This window comes from Apteryx mantelli, chromosome 7 (assembly GCF_036417845.1).
Source record: "Apteryx mantelli isolate bAptMan1 chromosome 7, bAptMan1.hap1, whole genome shotgun sequence".
Classification (NCBI taxonomy): domain Eukaryota; kingdom Metazoa; phylum Chordata; class Aves; order Apterygiformes; family Apterygidae; genus Apteryx; species Apteryx mantelli.
The window spans coordinates 7,702,384-7,725,033 of record NC_089984.1 but is presented as its reverse complement, the minus strand read 5'-3'; the positions used below and the strand labels follow the sequence as shown (position 1 = coordinate 7,725,033).

General features: G+C 37.6%; 1 protein-coding gene across 1 annotated transcript; it reads right to left on the bottom strand.

The window, feature by feature from the left end:
* Positions 1-1,123: 1,123 nt before the first annotated feature.
* DNA2 (DNA replication helicase/nuclease 2) lies at positions 1,124-22,498 on the bottom strand. Its single transcript, XM_067299749.1, has 21 exons — positions 22,388-22,498; positions 21,475-21,654; positions 20,241-20,424; positions 18,862-19,007; positions 17,195-17,320; positions 16,065-16,284; positions 15,419-15,536; positions 14,977-15,142; positions 13,775-13,969; positions 12,947-13,177; positions 12,352-12,468; positions 12,140-12,249; positions 10,717-10,826; positions 9,513-9,737; positions 8,092-8,285; positions 7,893-7,982; positions 7,610-7,802; positions 4,081-4,170; positions 3,299-3,481; positions 2,989-3,135; positions 1,124-2,334 (listed from the first exon to the last, which is right to left on the bottom strand). The coding sequence occupies exons 1-21, from the start codon at positions 22,396-22,398 to the stop codon at positions 2,278-2,280; spliced, it is 3,093 nt and encodes a 1,030-aa protein (XP_067155850.1). The 5' UTR covers positions 22,399-22,498; the 3' UTR covers positions 1,124-2,277.
* Positions 22,499-22,650: the final 152 nt, after the last annotated feature.

The following is a 22,650-nucleotide window of genomic DNA, read 5'->3' as shown; positions in this document are numbered from 1 at the left end:
CTAGAAAAAGATGGAAATTTGACTCTCACCAGAAAACAAAAAACTCCACAGCCCCACAGGTCTTAACAAACATTTTTGCAAAAAAATCAGCCACAGAGATGGAATCTCATCTCATGCTTACTGCACAACATTTTTTTTTTTAGTAATTATTCAAATCATAATCTTACCTCTATGCTTTTTGAGAAAAGTTAAACAGCAAGCTGTAGAACAGAAGTGTATGCTTTACCTCCCCTCTCCCTGTCCTATTTCAGAGACTACAGTGAAAAAAGGAAAAAAACCTCTAAGACCAGAGTGTCTTCTTACACCCTTTCCAATACAGTAAGATTCCCACCCCTCTTAAAAGAAAAAAGGACCCAATAAGCTTAAATATTGAACAGTCCTATTTCAGGCTCTGATCCTATTAGACTGGCATACAACAAATTCCTACGTTATTTTTAGGAATCCCAGCAAGATGGTCATCACTAAGATAGCGTTCCACCCATATTTGTTAAATTTCCAGCAGTATCAATGACCATTTCTGCATTAGAATGCCATGGTTTAAAGACAGTGAATAAGTGATTCATTTTACTTTTATAATATATTCTTTCGACATTCACTGGAATGCAAGAGATTTATAAATCACATCTCCATTTCGTTGGAGAATACCAGATCAGAACATTAACCTATAGATCTCTCCATTCAGTCCAATTTTTACCACACAAGAAGCAAGCATATATTTTAGAAGTAGATAAGAAACCACTGGGTTGTCCTTGTGCCCAATTCTCATGCAATTTTGTGGCGGGATGGCAATATCTGTTATTAATTTTTGATAACACATAGATCACTGCCTGGATAACCTAAATCTTAAGACTTTTGTACATTTTGATTCCAAACATAGAAAACTATTCTACACAAGGATATATTATTCCAAAACTGCTGTAGTACTGAAACTACACTACTGTAATAGAGGTATACTTTATGAGCAATCCCCCCCCATAATTAATTTGATATAATCTTTTGAAAGACCCAGGGCATTCATACAGTTGCTGACCAAGTATATATTTTAACCTGAAAACAGGATATCCTGTTAACTATTCAAATTATTTCTTGCAATATTCAAAATATTTCAATGTAAAGCAAAATGTAATAAAACATCAAATTTTTATTTAATCAGAAACATTACAAAAGTCAAAACAGGTTAAAAAATGGAAAATGCTCACATTTAACATCTAGAAGTTTGTCTGTAAGTATTTGTGCTCAACTACTTGACATTGATCTAAGAGAACACATGCCTCAAAGACAAAAAAAATTTGTTTCCTCCAGCGATCTTTGAAAGAAAAGGCTCAGTAAGACTGTACAATATGAGGTAGCATAAAGAAACTAAAACACATCCATCAAGTAAAGGATACTTTGTATTGCACATATGCAATCCTTTTTTTAAGGATAGAATTTGAGCATGTAAAACTTCTTAACCATCAAGTTGCAGCTCTAATTTTGTTTCTTGTGATTTCTGACAAAAAGATTAGAGACCAAAAATATAGTGAAACCAGTGGGACTTTAACTATGATGTTCAATGAGCAAAATTTCACTTTAAGAGATTTATCTTCTAAATACTTTAGTTTGTGAAAAGTAGTTAAGTAAATCAGCATCATATTTCTCAGATTTAGACAAAACAGTTTAGATAAGTCATCAAGGGACCTTCATGAGATATTACATTATGCATATTAATATTAAAGTTCAGTATTTAATAGAAGTAGACGTAAGCTTTAAATAGGAACACAAGGCTTTGAAGACAAGGAGGAAAGTTTTCCCATTTCTTTTCCAAACTGCACAGAACCAGGGTATCTTAATTAGGAATGCTAATAAAAGAAACTGCTGTATGTAAACTACATTTTAAAGTCTTTAAAACCAAACTGAGCCTAGAAAACTGACTCAAAGCAGCACTGATTTATTCCCTCCTCAAGTTTTTCCATTCACTTATACAGAGAACTGTCTATCAAGATAAAAGTGAATAAAGAAGTAGCTATCCAGTACCTGAAGGAACAGGATATTTCATACTTCTGGTTTGTTACAAATATGCTGGCACTAAAACGACCAGCTTAACAAGCAGCTTATTAAAGAACAGAATATGGATTATCATTTTTACTGAAAGACAACCTTTAAAATAATTGGATGTGGTTTCAGTTTGGCTTGACTCAGATTAAACAGTCCACATCAGCACTCATACCCCACTGATGAGTTATTTACATTCAGCAGCATACACAGAAAATATGTCTGTCAAATTCCTGATCTTTACAGTCATAAAATGTTACATTTCTGGATACTTTCATGAGCACCTGCTGGAAGATTGAAGATGTAAACAAGTTAAGGAAATAGTACTCAAGCATTTTTATAATGTATTGCTTTCACAAAAACACAAAACCTGTTTGTATATTAGTGTTTGTAAAAAAAAAAGCAACCAACAAAGCCTTATCAGCTTTCCTACTTAAATATGAGATGTAAGCAGCCATAACTAGAGCAAACTTGGTACAATGCCAGGAAGAAAAAATAAAATAAATCTAACAAAGCATGTGAAAGTTATGCTATTTTCCATTTTAGCAACCTTTTTCATGATGAACCATTCTGTCAATGGATATGTTTAAATGCATGCTCCTTCCAGAGAAGGATGATCACATTGACACTAACAATACCAAGAGACTAAGATGATCAGGAAAAAAGTTGCCAAAAAGCCTCAAATTTAAGATGAAAAATTATGTCAAAGTTAACTTGCAAGTCAAGATGGATTTTTATGTCTACCTTTGAAGACAGTGAAAGTTCCAGATCCATCCATGACCTTGATGTAGAAGTATTTTTGGCATATTAAATTGGCTTATTTTGTACTGTGTTGTCAATCAGTATTGTAAGCATAACCTAAGAAATTAAAGTTCTTCCCATCCTTTCCTCCCACTTCAAGTAGTCAAACTTACCTTCCCCCTTTCATAAAACAGCATGGGAAAAAAAAAAGGATATCATTGCCTCAGACTGTAAATGGCAGAGTAACTTCTCTAAAGGAGGATAACGGCACAGAGATGGAACACAACCGACCATGATTAGTTTGTGCTTGGCTCTTGTGATAGCAACATTAAGACGTCGCCAGTCCTTCAGGAGGGTGCCAAGCTGTTGAATAAGTGTAATTTGCTTTTATTTTTCCCACTTAAATTCCAGAATTTAATGTACATAAACACATTTTGAAAAATAGCATCATTTAAGTTTAAGGCTCAGGGTGGTTTTTGACTTCTAATTTGACTGAAACAAAGTCAAGGTAATATGACCAACTCACGTTTTCATCATTGCTGTTCCTAACAAAAGACACAATTATGATACTTTTGTCTCTTCCTTGGTATTTGTCTACAGTATTGACTTCCACTCTATTCTCTTTTAATGTTGCCATCAAGTCAGTGATTGTTTTTAACTGATGTCTGTATGGCGATATAATACCAATGTCTGAAGGCTTACAGCCAGCCTGAATAAAGAAGAAACAGAAAAAAATTGTCACTGCAGTTAACTTGGGATATACTTTACAGTCAGAACACCCTCAATGATTTTTACAGTGCTGCAAGATATTGTCTCTACATTGAAAGAAGTCAATGGAAATCTAGGCATAATTGGTATTAACTAAAGAAAGCATTTGTTATTGCAAGATCCCAAGCTTTGTCTTTACCGAGGACAATGACAGAAATCCTCAAAATCCTTATTCTTCCTTCTTCCTCAAAAGGCGAGCATTCAGAACTCAGATTTGTTCTGCGCTACTACTGAAGCTGACTAGATGAAATAAGCAAAAAAGGCAAATCCCTTCCCCCCTCCCTCACAAAAAAGGAAGTTCCTCATCTCCTAAAGAATTTGGCATCCTGCTTTTATTGCATCCAGGATCCGACCAGGCAAGGGACAGGGAACTGAGCGCAGATCTCGGGCCTCTCACTATACTGACTTATATTCAACCTTCAAATTTATCATTAAAACCATCCCTCAAAGAATAACTCTATAAATGTAGTTGTGATGCATATAGCAGTGTAAAAATTAGTTATAGAGCTGTCCCTCCAAACAACATATTAAAGAAGATACCTTAATAAATAAGGACGTGAGGAAGAGTACTATTTTGGCTTCTGTCACATTACTTACACCACCTTTTTCTGCATGTTCTGGTGCTGGGACCTTTAAAAATATAAATGAAAATAATGATTCTTGCTATATACAATGGCACAGTACATTCTGATCACTAAATCACTGCATCATATTTGTTTTACAGAGTTTTAACCAAAAATAAGGCTGAATGATATTTTAGAGTAAAAAAAGTCTATATTCAGAATGCTATATTTACAAAAAAAGTTGAAATGATCTGCTAAGATGAGTTTCCAGCAATAGCAAGTCACCTTAAGTAACTGCCAAAGCTTGATCATCTGACCTTACAGTTCATACCATATAAGCCATATGAAAAATGGATGTCTCCCAGCCTGACAAGGTGAAAGAGCAAGACATATTTCACATGCGACTTATTTTTAAATTCTCCATACAGTGATGTTTACAGCAAATTTTCCCCATTTCAACAGGGAAACTGAAAGCAGACAAGATTTTCATTTATTTATTTTTGAGAGCCTGGATTTAAAACTACAGGAAGATCTATCCAGAATGGCAGTATCAAATTTAAATTCCAAAGTTCAAAGAAGAAAAAGAAAGAGAGGTATTCACTCAATTTAGTTTCTTAACTATTAACTCCCTCTTCTGCATCAAGTATGAATGAGACCAGATATCTGGGAATAAGCTTACAAGAATTTATACTCCTGCTATCCTGGTAACCACATTTTTACAATTTATCCTCTTGGCTTATGCTTGCCTCCTTTAAAGTTTAAGCAATATCACTAACAATGAATAGTCCATCTCCTTAATGCTACAATGTTCTCTTTCTGGTCAACTAGCATACCCTTAAGCAACTGGGATCCAGCAGCAAACTTCCTGATACAAGAACAGTCTAAAACTGAGCATATACCAAGTCTGCCTCTGCCTTTGAATTTTGTGTGTAAACTACCTTATGAAAGCCAGGACTCTGTCCATTCCAGTCTTTGCATCACTGTTATTAGTGACATGCATCAACTTTGTTTTCTTTGATGCCATTTTGTTCAGTCTTCTTTCTCAGCTTTTCTGACACAGCATTGCCACTTAAAATGGTAGTCTGGCCATTTAAAATAGCATAGTCTGACCTAATATGACAATATATCAGTGTCCTATTACAATTGGCTTTGATTCTATGAACAACCACTGTTTCCTCAATATCATCTGAGCATCTAAAATTGGAGGGTTTTTCGTAACTTTTACTGGTGGGTAGAGTAATGCATGGTTCTTACCTGCGTGAGTATTCCAGGGAAGTGGTCTCTGCCCTCTAGAGCAGTACCAGTGTACACGTACAGGATCTGACTGTACACAACATGCATCAGAAGTTTCACAAAACCAGGAATTCAGCTGGCTGGGTAGCTTATTAAGTATAATCTATGTTCAATATCTAGCATATTAAAGCATTGCAAGCGAACAAGAGCTCAGAAAGTGACAAGCCCATATATAACATTACTGCAACAGCATATAGCTTTCTTCTTGATGCAGCATAAGTATTAATAGTAGGTTTCTGCACCCACAAGTTTATTTTAGTATTCCAGCCACATGCAAAAAGGTAATCTTCGTCCTGTTCCTTAAATAGGGCACTGCACATTTCAGCAAGAATCCCATTTCTGCAACTTTTCCTCCAAACTTTTTACATGACAGTGTTCTTTCCAGTACACTGTGTACATTATAGAGGTAGAAAATATTTTCCTTCACATTAGAAGCTTCTGTTGCTTTTTCCATGTTTCTCTATACCTTGTGCCTTAATGGCTACATAGCTTAATGCTCACTATAACCTAACATTTTTTTTATTTTTATTTTTTTTTAACACTGCCATCATGGATTCAGTCTCTGTTTTTATGATCTGTCACAACACAACTGAATCAAGTTTACTGTAATGGGAGCTCCATTTTTTTTTTTAATTTACTAATCTCAACACAGACCACCTAAGAGGCCTCTGAACACGCATGCACTCAATTCCCTTAGAGCAGAAATGCACTGTTTTAGTGAACGCTTGGTTTCTGTCCACATTAACATAGCTGAAAACAATACAAAATACAAAAACTATTTTAGATGAAAAAAGTTATCATCACTGCAACCTAACATTTAGAATATATGCTTGCATTTATACTTATGTACTACATTAGCATAGTACAAGGAAAAAGCTTTGGACTGAAGGTACTCAGACACCCCGGCACTAAATCAAGTACACAATTTTTAAACAAGGAAAACAAGATACTTTTTTTTTAAGCCAAGGCTGTCATAGTACATAGACTTTTGACAGGAATTCCAAGAAGAGATTTGACATTATAGCCTAATGTCTAACCAAAATCAAGAATATTTTGGAAAGTCAAGCTTTCCTTCTGATTCTACAAACAGAACAGGTGTCTTACACTCAAGATGGGCTAGGAAGGAAGAAAAGTTGAAATCAAACAGAAGCTCTCTCACATTGCCAATTTTGGTCTGATCAATAGATGAACAGTGTGTTAGTGCATTTCCTACCGGGACAAAGCTCTTCCCTGCTTTTCTGTGAAAGGGATGGCAGCTATCGAGGCATTCCTGGAAAAGGTCCCTCCCTGTTAAGTTTAGGCATTTTTAGAAATTTCTCAAAACCAGCACAGAACCACTTTAAGTCATTTAAGAGATTCTATTAGAATTCTGCTATAAAGTGAATCCCGTAGAACATGCTGGAGAGCACAGAAATAGATTGGAGACTTCTTCCGGAGGTCGTCGTAAGGCTAGGGTCAGCAGAAAGAGCTTCAGTTGCTACAGCTATTGGCAACATCCAGTGTTAAGAGGATTCAAAATAAAACCAGTGAGAAAGGAAGATGGACTCAAATCCTTACAGTCCAGTCACTAACTAGTCACACCAAGTACTAGAAACTGCAAGTGCATATTAATTTAGTCATCTTTTTTCACATGCATTTGAACTCTCCCTTATTTGACCTAGAGGCCAGTTTCTCTGTGCAATCCTTGTTGCATTTCAGTTTTATTCTTCGGACAAGAATTTCATTATGAGTCTCCATGAAACCATACACCTAAAGCAACTTACTCCTCCCTCACGCTTCAGCACGTAGAACTTCCGCAAAATTCAACAGGGACTTAAAACTATTCCTGCCAGTGGCACACAGCTTAGACACCACTGATCCGCAGCCATTGGAAACGACAGCATTCTATAGCTGCAAGGGCACCAATGTGGCTACAGACTTCAAGCTACCTTCTTTACACTAGGACAAAGTATATAGTGAATCCAGTTTCTGTAATACTGGCTGTCCGAATTAAACTTTTCAACTGCTATGAGATGAAATGTTTCTAGCAGTAGATGCACCATCACAATTCATCAGCTATATTAAATACATCTGCACATTTTACATATAACTAGGAGACCATTTTTTTAAAGATATATATTTTATCCTACCTTTAAGCTTTACAAATTCTTACACATTAACTGTATTGAAAATTTACAAAAACATAATTTTGAAAAGAGAACAATCAACTTTACCTTCTCTGTGTTTAGAAAACACACAGGTGTATCTGGTTCAAGCACTTCTTTCAACCAAGTTTTTAAGAAATCTGCGAGCACCAGTTTCAACTGTTTTAGGTTTGGCAAGTTAACAGTGGCTTTCGACACCTTCTCTGAGCCACATTCCAGTTTGCCTTCATACACTAATGTGTTACTCAGCGACATAATTTTACTAGGAATTTAAAGACAAGGAACAGTGTCAAATATTGCAGTTTAAATCCCACATTAAAAATCCTAATATAACAAATAAAAGTTTTAATACCTATTCATTCTGTATTGCACAGTTAACTGGACAACAGCATTTTGGTTTTGTTCCAGCCTCTTAAATAAGCTTTCACTCATGCCAAGATCTCTGTTACAAAACAAACAAAAAACCCCACACAGATGCATCAGTCAAAGCATTGCAGGAGCCTTCCCAAAGCTCATATTACTGATATTCGCCCAGCAGCATTTTATCTTACCTTGCTTCTGCATTCTGTACAAGTGGAGGCAGTTGCTGATGATCCCCCACCAGCACAAACCTTTTTGAGGAGAAGAGTGGGCCCAGACAGATAGGCTGGCTTATTTGGGAAGCTTCATCAACTATACAGAAATCAAACTGCTTCCGAACAAAGATGGGGTGATTTACTCCCATGCAAGATGTTGCAACCACTGGCTGAAAATTGAGACACACTTTAAGGATAAGAGACATCTTATATCCATTAACACTACATTTTGCAGAATAAAATAAGAAAAAAGTTTCCAATATATAAAATATTTCCAATTCTTACAAATTAAAAAAAGAAAGAGTGTAAGGTAAAGAAATCAAATCATTAATCCTTGAATCAGATCAGTTCACACCTTGCATATATATTGGCCTCACATATTCTTGAAGTCTTGCACTGGTTGCAAGTGACAAATGTAAAAACCAGCTTTAGAACAGGAGCTAGTTCATAACACATTCCTGCCATGCATTTAGGATGGTAACAGGTTCTAGGTAAATTCAGTTTATGGAATATGGTGAAGTGTCTACCCTAGAAAATTGGTGAGGCGAGAAGAGAATTATTCCAGAGAAAATAAAACAGCAGCACAATTATTCCCACCCCTGTGCTTCAATTGCAATCTGAAGCGACTAAAACACAAAACATTATTTCCCTTATGACTTCAGTCATTTCCCTGCAATGTTCGTTAACAGACAAATAAAGGGGGGGAGGAGGGGGCCTCGCAATGCTAGCATTTACTCCAACTACCATGAAACTTCAGTCTTTAAGTCAATTCGATTTAAAGCTGCCACTGGCTCAGTTTCCCCAACTCCCAGGACTGTCCTTTTCACTAGCAAAGCAGTACTAAGCTTTCAATCAGAAATTAATTAGTTTTTGGTCAGATCAGCTCAACAGTGCAACTCTCCATCTTCCCCACCCTCTGACTGCACAAAAGTCACAACGGGCACAAGTGGGAGGGAAAGAGGGACAAACAACAACATGAAAAAAGATGGAGGAGGAGGTTGCAGTTACATCACCTTTCCCTTAAAGGGATCAAGCTGCCATGGAACCACATATTGATCTATTTGGGGCAAGACCATGTCAGGATAAGATATATATGTAAACCATACCATGAAACAAGATCTCAGATAAAAGCACTAGAGTCTTTGGGAACTATTACTTATGGTAATTAGTTATTTTGTGTAGACATAAAAAATGCTTTTCAACTTTCAGTTTTTTGTCATTACTGGCTATAAATAAATTGAGGTGATACAGAAATTGAATATCTCTTTTCAGCTCAGATTCCTTGTACCAGTAACACACCTTTGGGATAGGTTCCTTCTCTACAGTATCTGAACAACCAGAATACTAATGTAATGATCTATAATGTTTTGCTGGGCTAGCAAAAATTCTTTTCTCACCTGACTGTTATAGAGCTCTTCCAAATCAGTTACAGATTTAATCAATTTTGACCTGCAAATTTCTTCTTCTGTAAACTTCCGTATATCTGGATGAACCTTCTGAGCTCGCCCCAAGCGCAAGAACCCTACTTTGAATTTGGCTAGCTTCAGCAGGATATTGTCTACAGCAGTGTGTGTAAAACTGGTCAGAAGAACGCTGAAGCCACAAGCAGAAAGAATTCTCACCTAATCATTAGCACAGGAAAGGAAAAAGTTAACAGTTTACATACAAGAATCAGCAATTCCAAGTCGGACTGAAATCCGACAAATCTCAGAGGGAACCAGTTACGACTTCATTTACATCAGCCTTTCTGGCCAGATCTACCACTTAGCTATTGTAAAGGCAATACGGGCAGTAGACCTGATGGTTCCCGTAAACAGCAGGCTTACTATACATGTTGCACATAGTGAGAGATAAGAACATCCCTGCACTGGAAAGGTGGCACTCTAAAGCAGGCCACCGCCGTTGGAACAAGTCATGCAGCCCATACCCAGAAATGCTTTGATCCAGGACAATTAAGCCATACAGAGGGATTCAGCAGTGAACTAATCCGTTAATAGCAGCAGCTGCCTGCTCTCTGTCCTCCTCTTTCCCCATGAGTTTTCTTGTGCAGCAGGGAAGGAAAGAGGGCAAAACATCCATTCAGGAAAGATGACAACTGGAGGTAAGGTGTTGCTGCTATTTCAAGAACAACTCACTCAGCCCACAGCCATAATCCAGTATGCTCCTACAGGACATTCCTGGGGAAACAGGACCACCAGCTAGAGCAGTTGGCCAGCAGGCTGCACACAGCTTCAGCACCATGGATTTATATGATTTATAATGGGTGAGTTGCAGACTTCCCCAAGGAGTCCTTTTTTGAGCTGTCATTCAGGATTTGAGGACTTACTTTTGGGGATGATGAATTTTAACATCAAAGTGAGATATTTGATTTTAAAATCAAAATGATTAAGTATCACAATTCAGTCTTCTCTCTCCCATGTACATATTTTTAGTTCTACCAAATGTAAGTTAAGTAGAAAGAAACATGTAGTCTTCTTTGAAGTTATGCAGATAGCAGTTGACTAAGCCATCACAATTGTTTTAGAAAAGTATGCGCTATGCAGTTTAATGCTCTCCTCTAAATCTAACAAAAATTTTCAACATCAAGTTACATGATCTTACCAGAGCACATATTGTAGTAGTTTTTCCCGTTCCAGGCATGCCCACAATAAGCGTGTAGTCCTTTGAAAGTAGCACTTGCTTCATTGCCTGTTTCTGAGGCTTATTCAGACCTTTAAAGAAAAAAAAAAAGCGAAATGTCTATAGTTAATAATAGTTATAATAATTTTTGTATTTAAAAAAAACAGTCGAGTTTCCTCCTCTGCTAAAGCCGTTAAAAAGAAAGAGTGAGCAAAGCAAGCCTGTAGATTCTGATGAAGTAATGGTGTTAAACACCACAGCGCACACACAAGCAGTACCGGTCTGCCCTACAGCCCTACAAATAAGTCATTGAAGACATTCTTCTTCATAGAATTCATTCTTCTTCCTTTTGTGTTTTTTTCTAATATCCTAAATGACCATCTCCATAAGATGTCTTGTAAAGACATTTCTATTTTATCATACCCATTTTCATGTTCAAACATATACCTTGCTGCAAAGGAAAATAAACTGCACAGATAGCATCATCCTGAAAGAAAAACATTAAATCAGAGCTGTTTTTCCAGTCTGATGCAGATGAACAGTGCATTGCAGCTATCGGGACTGGGCAAAGCTCAGTTAAAAAAATAAAATGTGCCACTAGATTTACTGTTTAAAAAAAAAAAACAAAAACACACACATATGGCTTGCAAGTACTCTTTCCATGGGAAGGTACTGTTCTTCAGCTCTTCCAGTACACTCAATAATCTGTCATTCTTGAATTTCAGCATATACTTCCTCCTTTAATTTCCTATCCCTTCAGTGGTTGGACAGGAGGCTGGGCAAAATTCTTATTTAAAGCAGACCTCAAAGCAACAAGCCACATCTTTGTCTTCAGACCAAATTTTTGTAAGAGTTCTATTTGCTCTAAGAGAATTCAGTTAAATTTCTGTTTTCACAGACAACTCTGAAAGAACGATGGAGTATTTTCAGTGAATGAATGACACTTCCATATACATAATATAATTTTGTTTTACAGAACTCCCACAAAGCAGCATACACTACACTATATCCAACAGGTCAGCAAGAACGCCAATACAAGGGAACGCTCACACCAAAGCTCAGTTGCTTCCGCCCCCTCAGAGTCTGTTTCCCCTGTCCCAAGAGCCTTCCCTGCCCCTGATTTTCTGCAAGTTAGAGATGTAGTCATGTGGTACTCTGTTTGAAACTAAGCTGCAGGAACTAACAAAAGTAAAATTAGAATTCTAAAGAAACATTAGCCATTCTTCCAACTTGTTTATGAATTTTATCATAAGAAAGATTTTGTTTTTATCTTTAAACAGAAAACTATAATTGGACCTCAAAGTAGGAAAAAAACCTTCTATTTAATGTGATAAACGCTTTGGCAATAGAGGCTTACTTCTAAGCGGAGGACTTGGGGGGGGGTAAGAAAACACAGACTTCATACCTTTTAAAATATTTGCAACAGTTTCCTTTGCTTCAGGAGGAAGCACAGAGCTCAGATGCTGAATAAACCGCGGTTTGTGGAAGTCAATTATCAAGTTGCGAAGCTTTTCACTGTGGAAAGAGAAACAAAAACCCAGAGTTACCAGTTGAGAAACTCTACCTAAAATATTAAAAATGTGCAAGTTATTTGATTTTTTTTTTTTTTTTAAATACCTGACTGGGGAGTCTTCCATCAATTTGGAAAGATTTTCGAGGGGGACACTTATACCAAAGTCTCCTTCTTCGTGATCCAACCTAAATACAGTGTTCTTTGGGAGCTTTGACAAATTCCTGAAGGATGACAGTACCACGGACAAAATAATTTTAAGGAACACGCTGACGATTAAAGACTTATTACTAAGTGTTAAGTGAAACCTCCCTAAAGTCACAGAGTGAAGCAATAGCTGGAACACCCAACCTGATAACTCATCTGAGGTAAGATGTGAACAAAGCCCAATTTAAAGGCAGTATAGTCGGAATAATGAAAGTTGCTATTAACACAGTAATCCACGTAGTCTCATGTTAGAGTCACAAGTAAATGGAATTTACAAGCACGCTTTCAATTAAACAACCTTGTTAAATATACAGGTGTAGACATAGACCAAAGCCCAGCGTTTTTAATCGAGATGCAAGATTTCTGGAGGTGTACTTCCCCAGTCCCAGCAAGATTAATCAGACCCCTGTCAGAGCTTTGTGGGGGCCCAGAAGTACCCTTCCTGATGCCAGTATTTTAATGCCTTCAGACAGATTTTTCCCCCCCCTCTAATACCTGCTCAAAAAACAGGAGACACTTGTAACAGTGACTTCTCTAACATAGCCAGCAGCCAAACCAAGTAAACCATTTTCCTCTCCACTCACAACCACTCTATCACCAGCCAGGAGGTTTGTTATAGGCATCGCACCATTTTTACGTTGGAAAGAATGTAGATATTGTCCCTCATAAATTTCCTGCACTTGACCAATTCTGATCATGTTTCCAACACAATCTCCAGCCTTCTCTCTGTGAAGATATTAAAAAAATACAGATATATATTCAAGTCTAATATCATTTCAGAGAAAGGAATATTCTAAGGAAAAAAAACCCACAAGAACCAGGAAGATTAAATTTAAAGGTTACTTTACAATAGCCATTTTGATTTCAGAAAAGACTGCCAGTCATGCCTAGGAATATGGTCCAAATGCACATCATTATTTGTCAAATAAACCTGCAGGGAAGCAGTGCAACGAGATGGGCTCGCAGTCAACATTCAGCCTCAGCCCTCAAAAGCAAAACAGAATTACACAACTTTTACTCCCGAAGGCTGAGGCTGCAATTCACCGCTTCCTATGTGGAACTTAAGCAGATAAACAAAAAGTCAAGTATCCTATTGCAAATACAAAACCAGTAAATACAGTAGACTAATGCCTTCATTAGGTCACATCTCACAGAGGGGGAGGAATAAAAAAAAAAGCATATGCAAGGAAACATATTTGAATATTTCTAAAAGGACTGGAAAAACAACTAGTTTCCCTTGTAGGGAAAGCACAAGTATATAGTGCCTTACTTCCAGTTACTGCAGGGGGCATCATTTGCACCAGGTTAAAAATTACCTCTTACCTTTCCAAAGAAGGTATCATCCATATATTTTTAGATGCCTTTTTACTCTCTCCACTTTGCAGCTCCAAGGTTAACATGAGATACCACAGGCTGAAATACTCTAAGTGGGAGGGTTTCAGGTGCTGGGTCTCTTTTTCAATAATGGGTACCATAACAGGAGGAAGAGACACGCTGGCCATCTTCTGTTCTACAGCTCTAGGATTAGACCCAAACACAGAAAAGAGTCAGCCTATACCTTCTTCCTTGCAAGTCTGCATGTACATAATGCTAATCTAAACATATATTGTAACACAGGAAAACATATCAGATTAATCTGTCATCATTGAAATAAAGTGGAACTCGTATCATTTGTTCATATGAACAATCTAATAGTAATAACTTGAGATCAGCTCCATGATTTTGAATGATTAAAGGCAAAAAGTTACTGAAAGGCCACGTATAGGTATTTCAAGGATAGCACTGTATATATTTAGCTATTTGATCTTCTATTCCCTCTTTTGGTAAGATATGACTACCATACTGAGATTTAGCTAAGTGAAGGGAATTCCACAGTTAATACACAAACAGTCAATTCACTTCTTCTAGTCAACTTATCTCAAAACAAAACATCCATAGATATTATACATAGTCATGTACATAAATTGCAGCCTTCAAGAGGAAAAAAGTTAGTTCTAAGAAAGTGGAAAGAAAGCTACTCTATTAGGAATAATCCTATTGCCATAACAGCTAAATATTAGAAATAGTATTTCACACAAATTAGTCTAGTTTAGACAAAAAATACTGTGTACAGGGTAAAAGGGAAAGAGTTGTTAACCAGCCATAACTCAGTTCTATTCCCTCAAAAGATTGCCAGTTTGGAGAGTTGCAAGGATATAGCTTTATTAACATAATTCTTATTAACTTAGGTACAACAGAAATTTGTTATTTTCATTAACTATTATATTAAGACTTATCTCAGATTTTGTCCTGATGAAAATACATCTGAATAAACAGGTAAATCTCTGCAGAATCAGGGACTTACTTGCTTACACTGTAAAAGTTGCACAGGAGTCTACGGAACATTATTTATTTGGGGGTGAAAGAGTCATCACAGAAATACAAAACTGTGCACCAGAAAAGAAACCCAACAGTATCAAAAGCTGCAATTCAAGCTTATTTAAAAACAAGAGTCCAACTATCTCTTTTTTATTATTATTTTTTACCTGCTATATAGAAAGCAATTGTGTATTTGGGAGCAGTATTTACAGGCTTGACTGTCATCAATTACAGGAGGCAAAGCAGCAAGCTGTGCTTGCTTTCTTCCCACAGCAGACTTACATGTACTGTGCATTAAGTAGAAGGCCACCTGGTTTCTTAACTTAATTAATTCTGTGAAGAAAAGAACAAACTAAGCTGATATTTTGGGTTTTGTTTTTAATCATTTCTAACTCAGAAGTAACCAGCCATCAACTTTTTATTAGACAGTTAAGAAGTAGGTATTTATTTAGCAAGAAGCCCTAATAGAGTATTAATAAAGTATACTTTAACTAATCTAATATGACAGATATGGTCAAGAGTAAACCATACATTTATAACACCTACTAAAATGTTTCATTGTAATTAAGATAGTGAAGTATGGTTTCCGGAGCTAGGGAACAACTTTACCTCTTCTATCCATGCGAGTTCCGGAAACAGGATACATAGTACCAGTTTTAAGATAAAGAAGAAATCCAGCTCCAGGATCTACTCTCCGTTCTAAATTCAGCAACGTATACAGAATAACCTGAAAACATTATATATATATTTGTAATACACAGTAATAAGTTTAAAGTACATTATAAGCTGCATTTCCATAATTTATATAATTAAGCAGTCATTACTATCACAGGTAATCTAGAAAGTATAAGCAGTAAACATCTAACCAAGGATTTCAATTAAAAGGTATCTTCCTTAGCAAAAGCTAGTACAAACCTACTACCTCTAAGTCAGATCAGTTGCCTGGAAAGAGGCACCATTTCTTGAAGCAATTTGCCTCAGTCCAATAATTGAATGTAGTAACAGGAGACTAAACAGATTTTTCAGGCTAAAAAAACCCATAAATGTGTGTTTTAAAGTGTAAACATATATAATTCCCACACCTCAGTTCATTTTCATTTTATAAGAGCAGCTTTGGGCTGCTGCGATTAGCCATCCCTAATTTTAAATTATATCACACACAAACAAGAAGTTTCACATTCATAACAAAAAAGGTCATCTAATAAAAGTTTATACACAGTCACCAATACAGATAATTCACATATATTATTTGTACCTGACTTCTGTGTTCTATGGAGTTAGATTCTTTGCCAGACTTGAGTTCTAACGGCATTATCCTAGACTGTACTCCAGACTGGCAATGTATTTTCACACCGGCTGTAACATCAATCTTTCCCTTCAGCCCAAACCTGGGAGACCAGATAGTCTCTTCAATGTCTAGGATATCCACAATTTCTACCTTAGAAGAGAAATCTTCTATTTTTCCATCACTTGACCTAGGAAGAAAATAAAGCAAGCCAGAAGTTACCAATTTCCCTTAATATTTCTCCTTAATATTATAATATTACAAGTGTTATAATTAAGTAACAATGACTTTTGCATTATAGGCACTCTTTAAGCACTAACTTCAGAAAGAAAGTGAGACTTGCTCAAACTATCCTTCTATGAATGGAGTAAACATCACATCAGAAAGTTATTTTAAAATCACACTTCACCATGTAGTTTTGCTATTCACCTCAATTTCAAACTAAGTTAAAAAAATCGTAAACTGTTTTTACTAGTTTTTGGTCTTTTCTGAATGAACACACCCTAAAACATTTAGTTTCTTCAAAAGGCTTAGTGACGCATACTGGAAAGTAGCAGACAGGTTTTACTTGGATACGCCAGTTCATGAAACTTAAATATTACAATTGATAAGAAGAAGCCCTAGGCAGGAAGAGGTCTGCCACAACTGTGTGAAAACACTGTTTCACTGATAAACTTATCTCAGTAAAGAATTGCATTTGATTAATAGTTTCATATTGTAGTTTGTAGACTTATACATATCAAAATATCTTTTGGGTCAGTCAGCTGATCAAACATGCTAATTCTTCTAATCACTAACATTTCTACTCTGTATGACATTGTTTACAAAGAATAAGACCAATATTTGTCAGTTCTTCCTCTGTCTGATAATAACCATTCTTAATGTCTTCCCAGTACTTGCAACAGCAATTAAACATGCAGCTCTCAAAGAAAATTGTCTAGGCAACGAGGCCATCATCTACATCACTGAACAGATTCACATAAGTTTTCTTTAAAAATAAGAAATGAGTCAAACATAATATACTGTGAAGTTTTAATTAGCTTTTCCTAAGGGTAGAAAAAACAACATAGAATGATTAACTTTTAAATCTGACTTCTTACAGTTTTAGTTGCATTTTATTTTGGTTAGCTGGATTGTGCATGAAGTCTTCTGCCCATTTAAGAAATGATGGCAAATATTCTTCTACTTCCTGCATTATTTCTTTTTGTTTCAGATTTAAGAGATACCTAAAAAACCAAAAACATACCTGTTAACAAGACAGGAATATTAGTTTTGCCTCTGGTATTCAAGTACTAGCAAGATTTACGGAAATAACCATGATGGAAGAACCACCAATAACACGTAGAAAATGACAGATTCATTAAGGTTCAACTTGGTTGACCAATGTTTAAAACTATAGTTTAGCATCTATTAGGAGAGACAGCATACATTCTATTCATTTCTGATATAATTCATTTGGAACAAAGGGCATAAAAAAACCCAAAACATATATCAGCAAGGTAGAACTGAAGAAACAAAACTGACAGTAAAACTGCATTTAAAACTGGCTATTCCTAGGCTTTATGCAAGGTTGAGAACATTTAAAAACAAAAAACCCAAAACAAACAAAACCCAAAGCACACGCGCACGCACACACACACCCTGCCCCCCATTTAATTGTATTCATTTTTTGTCCTAATACACTGGTCTACTAATTGTCTTTCATATAAATTTTGACAGGCTCTAAACCATTTTAATTGGGAAGGAATATGATCCTCTTCAGAGCATCACTACAGTTACAAACACAAAAAGGCAGAAATGTCATTAACAGAGTCTAATCATGTAGGCGTTAGATAGTTCAGTGCTTGCACTCACTGGAAATAAAGGCATTATTTTATAGCACCAGAGAAACACAAGGGGGCTTTACACGAGAAAATCCATACAAATGCAAATGATCACAGGCATCAGACCTTTCTGTCCTAACAGTAGTCCACATGTGCAAAGAGGAATTGCAATCAATAGTTTCAAACACAGAGACCAGTAAGATACAAAAACCTTTAAGTAATCTTAGAGGTCACAATAAAAATACCACAAATCTTAGTATCAGAACCAGAGTAACATTTAGTTACAATTTTAACTTTCAGCTTCTCAGGGATTAAGGGCTGCTGACATTTCCCCAACATATAATCTCTAATACTGAAGTTATATTAGGATTTTTACATTAATTGAATTCAATTTTAATCAAGTCTGTAGTAAAATCATAAAACTGACAACCATTCATTTTGCCATTTGTTGATGGAAATATTAAGACTGCTTATTTGACTAGCATTTCTACCAGCTTTGTGCAGAAAATAAGTTCAAAGTCCCTAAATTTATGGGCCTTTAGGCAACCCGATAAAGAACACGAAAATAACAGATCTCTCAGTGCAAGCTTGGTCAGTCAGAAGTTTGTTTCATTTCCTCAGGATCAACATTAATTATGTTTGTCACATTTAGCTCAGCTTTGAGATGCATGGAAATCTAATGTTACAGACACAACTCAAGCCTTGATGGCCTGGCAAAAAACAGCTGTAGTTCCTCGAGAAGCATAATTCAAATTTATAAGAGTAGCTCAGCAGGGAAGGTAAATTAAATTACATTCTGAAACAGAGAAGTACCTTACTAAGAGATATCAAAGTTTCATTAAACAAGGTCATTCGGCAGAATACTCTTCAGATTGTAGTGCTACACTAAGTAGAAATTTATCTGCTAGTTTAAAAAAAAAAAAAAAAAAAGTAATGCTACTCACATTTCTTTAAGATACTTTTGTCCATAGACAGTTTTATTTGCTAGTTCTTCTACTTTTTCATGGGTCAAGCTATTTGTTACTGCTTGCTGGAAAATTTCATGAAGAATTGTACCAACGAGCATTTGGTGTGAGCCAGACTCAGAGCGCTACAACAGAAGTCATACAACATAAAGTAAGCTTTATGTCCACTTTATGCAACTTTTATACAAAATTTTTGGTTTTCATCTGCTGCACATGATGGACAGCACCCATTTCATTACAAAATCACATTTCCTGTGTTTTAACATGGCACACAACGTAATTCCAACACCACTATGCCTCAGAAACCTGTCTCACCATCACCAGAATTAGACTCTGTAGACTCATAAGAATTTAGTAAGTTATGACCTCTGCACAAGCCACCAGTAAATGATTGGATAACTAACAGTATGTTTTGCAAGTACTTATTGATATCTTCTATGGATTTGGCAAATAAAGGTTTCACTCCAGCATGTGGAAAGTGGTGTGATCCTGGAATCAGGACCCTCTGCACTGTCCCTTACAAATGATTCTTAGCTTACTCCCATCACTTCTCTAATGAAGGCCTCCTGTCACCATCTCCTCACAGTCTTAATCTCCTATACTTCAGTTTCTCATTCCAGCCATGGTCTCCCAGCCAGCTTGTTTCCTACTCCACTCTGGTTCCCTTCCCCATTTAGATTTGTATTCCCACCACGTCTAGAAGGGTTTTGTTTTAGCTGAAACTGGCAGATGTTGCCTACCACAAGAAATCTTTCTTCTTTTCAACTCCCAGCACATGCATTTGGATTCCAGACAGCCCACACCAACCCTGATTACAGTACAGGTGTATTTCTGCTTGATCTTCAGGTGTGTTCCTGCCTAATCAGCTAAAGCATGCCCCTCCTACAGTATTAGAGTAGGTATTCTAGAAAAAGTCTCAACTGAACAATGTAGGCTGATTTTTCAAAGGCTTTAAACTTGGCCAAATGTGGTTATGTTTTTCAGAGGGCCAATAAGAGACACATCCCTCACAAAGGATTCATATCCATAGAAGATGTGGCTGAGAATACAGAAATTACCAAAAAGGTTGCTAGAATTTTAAGTGGGCAGAAAAAGTTTTTTTGCCCTATTAAGAATACAAGATTATTTCAGCAGAAATTCTCAAAAAAAAACAAAAAAAACCCACAAGTAGCCCAGCCAGAGACAAACAGACAGTTTCCATTCTAAATTCTGTTTTGTAAACATTATGAACAGCTAATAACTACATTTTGCAATACAGTGTCTCAGCTGGTTTTAATGTCAGGCAAAACCACCAGTCTCGATAAATGAAACAGTAACTAATCACATTAAAACACTGAAGCTCTATAATTAACACTCACCCTAAATTTTTCACTCAGCACTGCTCTTCTCATACATCGAATACTACTTGATATTGTAGTGCCAGAAAGCAGCAGGTCTGGGTAAAGAATCAGATATCCAGACTGTTCATTTATTATCCAGGTACCAGAGCTACACTCCCCTTCTAAATGAATGATGTCTCCTGGAACAACTGGAACAGAATCCCTATAAAGTAACACATTTGAATAACCACTTGTAAGCTAAGGACACCAAACATTCAAAGCTGTATTAATATATTTCACAGATTCATCATACTTTGAAAGAGCTTTTCTTCTTTTTATAAGAAATTCACTTGAATTCTGCAAATGAATACAGGACTTTTTACTAACAAAACTTGCTTAATTTTGAGTACCAGATAATGTGTCAAAACAACCTGCATGTAGGGAAACCTGGTAGACTTCAAGCTATTCCAGCCCCACCTGTTAAGCCATTTCAGTATCATTACATTTTATATTGGCCTACTGCTCTCGCACGTTACATGAGAACTACCTTAGCTACTCTGCTTGTTTCAGAAGGTCAGCAGAATATTTTTACCAACTTGCAAATTTCAAGGCTCAAAATAATTTATACTTTCTCTTCCAAGAAATGAAGTCTTAGACCTTTTTCCTGTCTTTCAGACTCCAGCATAAAGTGAAAAGCAGTACCAAATAGCTAGTGCATGCATGTTCCAAAAGACTGAACTAGTCCTTTCTTTTATAACATACCATGCAATGCACAAATACCTAAATTGGAATCCTCCCTGATGCACACTTGAAAAACTCTTTTCCAGTGGAGCTCAAGCTAAGGTGATCTTACCAGCCTGTACAAAACCTCATGTTTTATAGACATGTCTTCATACATTATTTAAAAGAACACTTTTAATTGTTGCAAGACATCACGCAGACAAAATGCTCTGCTTTGAGTTTACTGCCTTGCTCTTTATTAGTATGAACACAGGACTGAATATATTAAAACTTTGGGGTAGCAATACTTGCTCAATGCAAGTAAGCCTGACATCAGTTGTCCTCAGGATGAATATCCATTACACTAATATATTGACAATACTACTTTTGAGAAAGTTTGTTTAAATAAAACATTTCTTATCATTTTTAAGAGAGCAAAACTCATTTCAAAGGCAACACAAAACATAGCTAATAATCCACTCTCCCCTTTTCAGATATGAAAATATGACTTTTTAGATATGACTTTTTCAGCCTGTGTTTCTTCATGGATTACCAGCCACTCCTCAGAATGCACAGCTCTGTATCTTCCAGTGACTGAGATGCCGTAATGGTCAGGTGTTTCTCCGGGCCCATGCCATTTCTCTGTACTACGCTGACTTCCAACACACGGTATCTGTTGTTCAAGCCACTCTTAAGTATCGCATCAGAGAAGTCAGTCACCGTCCTCTGAAAACTGAAGCAACAATTCATTAATGCAGACAAAGACACGACACCAATCTAAAAGAAAACAGCCAGTCCACAGTCAGGAAGAGTAAAGCTTCAACCCCCTTCAGTTTTCTAAGGGGCACACTAAGTTTTATAAGGGCAGAAAAGAGGAAATTTCTCTCTGCTATTTTTTCCTCAAGTTATCTCTTCAGGCAACAAGGATGGAAGACCAGCGTTTGGACAGATATAACAAAGGAAAGAGACACAGACAGCAAATAAGTTGCTGTCTATTGCAGTTATTGCTTCACTTTGGTGTCCGGACATTTGGATCCAGTTGGAAGTTAGTTATAACGTAAGGGCAAACAGCGGTTACACGCCAAACAGCGGCAGGGGGCGGCGGGGAGCAGCTGCCTCTCGCTGACTCACCGCTCCAAGCAGCCGCTCGCGGACCTTCCCGCGCGCTTCCTACCTCTTCCCCCGCCCGCTTAAGGCCTCGGCCAGGCCGTCCCGCTCCCGCTCCGCGGCCCCCTCCCCGCCGCCCGTGCCCTGAGGCGCCCCGGAGGGACCGAGCGAGGCGGCGGGGGCGGGGAGGAGGAGAGGAGACAAGGGCGGGAAGCGAGAGGTGGGGGGGGGGGGGGGCGCCGAGCGGGGCAACGGCAGCGAACGCGGCCGCGCGCCGCGCTTTAAATTTCAAACCCGGCGCGCCCGCAGCCGCGCGCAACGGCCGCCTCCGCCCACTTCTTCCCGCGCTCCGCCAATACCTCTCCGCCATGACCAGCGCCCGCAGCCGCGCGCGGCTCTTCCCGCCGCGGCGCCAAGCGCAGCCCGCACCCCAACACCGAGGCGAGGCGAGCAGACCGGCAGGTGCGGACCCCTCCGGGCGCCGCTCCTCACAGGGCCCCGCCCACACGGCCGGGGCGCATGCGCAATAGCGCCGCGCTCCGCCTGCGCCGCGGCTAAACGCCCGTCTCCCCGCCCACCCCGCGGCAAGCCCCGCCCGTCTCCCCGCCCAGATCAGGCGCAG